At 37.1% G+C, this 5346-nt stretch overlaps 1 protein-coding gene across 1 annotated transcript; it reads left to right on the top strand.

The window, feature by feature from the left end:
* The first annotated feature begins 671 nt into the window (after window positions 1-671).
* Window positions 672-4754, top strand: LOC107789829 (putative LRR receptor-like serine/threonine-protein kinase At3g47570). Its single transcript, XM_016611695.2, has 2 exons — window positions 672-3972; window positions 4241-4754. Exons 1-2 carry the CDS (start codon window positions 3075-3077, stop codon window positions 4633-4635), a joined length of 1293 nt encoding a protein of 430 aa, XP_016467181.2. The 5' UTR covers window positions 672-3074; the 3' UTR covers window positions 4636-4754.
* The last annotated feature ends 592 nt before the right edge of the window (window positions 4755-5346 follow it).

Genomic DNA, 5346 nt, shown 5'->3' with positions numbered 1-5346 from the left:
AGTACACATTCAATCATCTTTGAGCATGGGTGCCAACATTTAATATTATACTAATTTTAGAAAATATGTACATAAAATATCTAATTTAACGGAGAGACCATAGGTTCACATGCCTCATATTTTTACCTATAAATCCGCCCCCGGAAGGAAATGCATCTGTCATGTCAAACAAATTCACACCTTGTACTATCAAAGCTCCAAATATCAAAGTTGAATTACCCCATCACCATAAAAAGTGCAATGTTCATTTTACCCTTCATCTAAAAGATTACTCCTATCAACGTAGAAAATATAATTAGAAAGTTATATTGGATTTTAAAGTTTGCTCTAAAATTGTCATGAACTTATTATGGTTCTTGGTTATTTGCGAATTTTTTCCTTTATTTAGTTAGCTAAATAGGATCACATTAATCAATTTCAAAAACTTACAATTTTCTATTTGATTTTTATTGTATAACGTAAACATAGTGTTTAATGGAGTAATATTTATGTACTTTTAAAATTTTATGTACTTATTGATAGGGTAGTACTCTTAAAACCCTGAAAATGCCTCTGTCGTACGCTGCCTGCTGTCAGCATCACATACAACAGCAAATACGTTACATTATATAGATATTTGAACGTTCTCTGTCGTTAAAAACCAGAACAAGACAGACTTCTCAGTTCTCACTAGTGAGAATCAAAGTTTGTCAATGAGACAGACTATCATTCCTAAGAAGACTTTGAGCAGCAGCGTTTGACTTAGTTTGACTGTTTAGAGTGCTTGTTTCTTCCTCTCATCTTATTAGTCCATGCAATCATCAAACACGCTGAAAAGATTATTAAGAAATGTTTTAGTTTCAAAGTTGACCAAATCAAAGCTTAGATTATGGTAACTTACTAATTGTTTACATTTCTTCACGCGTTGTAGTTGTAATGAAAATAGTTTAAAAAGTTGTTTTTACCAGCTTACTTAAAAGGCTTTTTTAACTATTACCCTCTTTATAAGTCAAGTTGGTGCCATATGACTAGGAGGTCACGCGTTCGAGCCGTGAAAATAACCTCTTGCGGAAATGCAGTGTAAGGCGTACAGACCTTTGTGGTCCAATCCTTCCCCGCATCCCGCGCATAGCGAAAATTTAGTGCACCATGCTGCCCTGCCCTGTTTTATCAGCCAACTATGGTTTTCAAAGTCATAGCTTTAAAATGCACTCCCACATGCAAGCCGGCAGTTGTCTCTTCTTGCTTTGTTATATACTTATTTGTTATAACTTGAATTGCTCCTGAAATTTTCCTACTCACCTATTGCTGCAGGCATGAAGTCTTTTAATGCTTTCCTTTGTCTTATGCTTTGTTGCTTATTATGTGTTGTTTCTGTAGTTGCATCTTCCAAACTTGCTGGAAATGAAACTGATAGATTAGCCCTTCTCAGCATCAAAGGACAAATAACTTATGATCCTTTTGGTATTATGTATTCTTGGAACAATTCGTTCCATCATTGCAGCTGGCAAGGCGTTACATGTAGCACGCGACATCAAAGGGTGACTTTGCTGGATTTAAGCTCCAAGCAGCTTGTAGGAACAATAGTTCCTCAGATAGGAAATATGAGTTTTCTTAGAAAACTAACTCTTCGAAATAACACCATCAACGGTGAGATACCACAGGAAATCGGAAGATTATTCAGGTTACAGAACTTAGAGCTCGCGAACAACTCATTTAATGGTGAAATTCCAGTGGAACTTTCAAATTGCTCTAGGCTCATATATCTTGATTTGGATGGTAACAGACTGACCGGGAAAATCCCTGTGGAGCTTGGTTTGTATTTAAGAAATCTTCAGGCACTTTTTCTTAGATCAAATAATTTAACAGGAGAGTTGCCATATTCTTTAGGTAATCTTTCATCTCTAATTGCCTTAGCAGCACCAGAGAATAGATTAGAAGGAAGTATACCGTATTCGTTAGGCCAATTGACTAACTTGAGCTATATTTCTCTTGGTGCTAATATGATTTCTGGTGATATTCCCATTTCACTCTTTAACTTATCATCTCTTTATCATTTTGCTGCTCCAGTTAACAAACTTAAAGGAAGTCTTCCCATAGATATTGGATCGACTCTTCTAGGTCTTCGCTTACTTTATTTGCACTCGAACTTATTGAGTGGAGTGGTTCCAAGTTCCATTTCTAATTTAACGAGACTTGAAAAAATATCATTATCAAGAAACCAGTTGACCGGGAAAATCCCTTCTCTGGAAAATCTTCATAATCTTCAAGGACTAGGAATGCATTTCAATAATCTTGGAACCGGGATAGAAGATGACATGGATTTCTTTTCTTCCTTGGTTAACATTACCAGTTTTCGAGAACTGAGTTTGAGTGTGAATAATATAGGAGGCCAGTTGCCTAAGAATATTGGCAACTTCTCAACCAAGTTTAGATCTATTGGTTTTGCTAGGAACAAACTATTCGGACGAATACCTGATGGATTTGTAGATCTCAGCAACATGGAAATAGTAAGTTTGGAGTATAACCAATTGATAGGGGAAATTCCAGTTAGTCTTGGTAAACTTCAAAAGCTCAAGTATTTCTATGTTAATGGAAATAAACTTTCTGGGAAAATCCCTTCTTCCATTGGAAACTTAACATCTTTGTATGGACTTAATCTAGCTCAAAACAATTTAGAAGGGACTATTCCTTCAGTTCTTGGGAATTGCCAGTTGTTGCAAATGTTGTACCTTTCTCGAAACAGACTCAGCGGCGCAATACCAAAGGAGGTCCTTAGTATCTCAGCCTTGTCAATCCAACTAGACCTGCCCGGAAATCAGTTAAGTGGCACTCTTCCCCTTGAAATAGGAAGTTTAGTAAATCTCGGGTATCTTGATATCTCCGATAACAAGTTATCTGGAAAACTACCTAGCACTTTAGGAAGTTGCATTAGGTTGGAAAATCTCTATGTTCAAGGTAACATGTTTGAAGGTGTGATCCCTTCGTCTTTAAGCTCCTTGAAAGGGCTTGCATATTTGGACTTTTCACGTAATAATTTCTCTGGTGTTATTCCTAAGTACTTTGAAACTTTTTAATCCTTGAAAAGCTTAAACATGTCGTTTAATAATTTTGAGGGTGAAGTACCCCAAGGGGGAGTTTTCAGTAATGCAAGTGGAGCAATAATCAGCGGAAACAGAAATCTTTGTGGAGGTTCTCAAGTGCTAAAGCTACCACAATGTAAAGATTCAATGCCAAAGAAGGGAAGATTATCACCAACTCTAAAGATAATTATTTCTGTTGCTTGTAGTTTATTTGGAGTAATGCTAGTTTTGGTAGTCGTACTTTTCTGTATTTTAAGGAGGAAGAAACATAGCGCTTCGCCCTATTTACCAGATGATTCATTTTTGAAAATCTCCTATGGTGAACTGCTGAAAGCAACCAATGGATTCTCTTCAGAAAATCTCATTGGTAAGGGTGGTTTTGGTTGTGTATACAAAGGAATTCTTGGTTCAGATGAGAAAAATGTCGCTATCAAAGTACTTGATTTGCAGCATAGAGGAGCTTTAAAAAGCTTTATTGCAGAATGTGAAGTCCTAAAGAACCTTAGGCATAGAAATCTTGTCAAGTTAGTAACTGCATGTTCAGGTATTGATTTTCAGGGCAATGACTTTAAGGCCCTGATTTACGAGTTCATGGTACACGGTAGCCTGGACGATTGGCTGCATTCATTTTCCAATGATGGAAGTCTGCACATACAATATCTAGATTTTTATCAGAGAGTAAACATTGCAATGGATATTGCTTTCGCGCTAGAGTATCTTCATAATGGAAGCCAAATACCAGTTGTTCATTGTGATTTGAAGCCGAGCAACGTCTTACTAGACATGGACATGACTGCCCGTGTTGGCGATTTTGGTTTGTCAAGGTTCCTCCAAGAAACTGCTCAGCAAACTTCAGCAAGCGAAACTAGCACTATTGGTATTAAAGGATCAATTGGCTATGCAGCTCCAGGTAACCATTTTAATCATTCTTATTGTAAGTCTTACACAACTCATCACACATTTGACCGGTCGCCAAAATTATTTACACACCCTTAGCCAAATATACAAACAATATACACCGATTATGTACAAAATATGTATAATATACATTAATATACATTTTGCTGGTTATTTTTGGGAGCGGCTTAACACTGTAGTTTTCCCTTGATTTTCTGGGACACACTTAGGCAATAATTACGAAGTGGCTGTCTTTGATATGATCTTAATGAAATATGCAGAATATGGAATGGGAAGTGAAGTGTCAACTTATGGGGATATATACAGCTATGGCATTATCATACTGGAGATTATTACAGAGAAAAAGCCGACAGACGACACCTTTTCAAATGGACTGAACCTTCACAACTATGTTAACATGGCTTTCTCTGCTGGTAGAGTAATGGAAATTGTTGATCCAATGCTTTTCCACAACATGCAAGAAGAGGAGACAACCAGTATTTCTGAAAGGAAAACCAAAGATTACATTACAGAGTGCTTAATTTCTATGTGTAAAATTGGGATTGCTTGCACCATGGAATCACCAAAAGAAAGAATGGGTATCAGTGATGTTGTTAAAGAGTTGCAGTTGATCAAAGAAACTTTATCTAAATGTGATAGGAATTATGATCATTAAATTTATTTGAAGTATATGTAAATGTATTCAAGCTATTTTTAGCACTTTGTGGGTAAATATTTCCTTATTTGATGTATAACTTCACAAACACTTCATTGACATTTAAACACTCCCAAAAAGACAACTCCGAGCTCATTACTCAAATGATCACTTAACTATATGAATTAACTTTATGTTTCTTTTGTTTATAACAACAACAGTAACGACCCAGTAAAATCCCACAAGTGGGGTCTAGGGAGAGTAGTGTGTACGCAGACCTTACCCCTACCCCGAAGGAGTAGAGAGGTTATTTTCGAAAGACCCCCGGCTCGAGAAGACGGAAAATACAAGAAGAGAAGGGAAGGGACAATATATTAGTACCATCAAACAGAAACCAAAGAAATAATATTCGCATCCCAAGAACTAGAAAATAGTTCTAATGCAATAACAAAACCGGAAAATAAGCTTGATGCTATGAAAACATAAGGATAGGGAGAACACAACATAAACCCCTAGCAGTCTAAGACCACCCATATCGAATTAGCCTCACCCTTGGACTCGACTACGTCCTAACCTACAACTCTAATGCTCGACCTCCACACTGTCCTATCAAGGGTCATGTCCTCGAAAATCTGCAGCAACGCCATGTCCTGTCTAATCACTTCTCTACAATACTTCTTAGGTCGTCCTCTACCTCTTCCCGTCCCTGCCAGGGCCAAACTATCGCACCTC

The sequence above is a fragment of the Nicotiana tabacum genome, chromosome 21, assembly GCF_000715075.1.
Source record: "Nicotiana tabacum cultivar K326 chromosome 21, ASM71507v2, whole genome shotgun sequence".
NCBI classification, from domain to species: domain Eukaryota; kingdom Viridiplantae; phylum Streptophyta; class Magnoliopsida; order Solanales; family Solanaceae; genus Nicotiana; species Nicotiana tabacum.
This window is presented reverse-complemented; position numbering and strand designations above follow the sequence as displayed.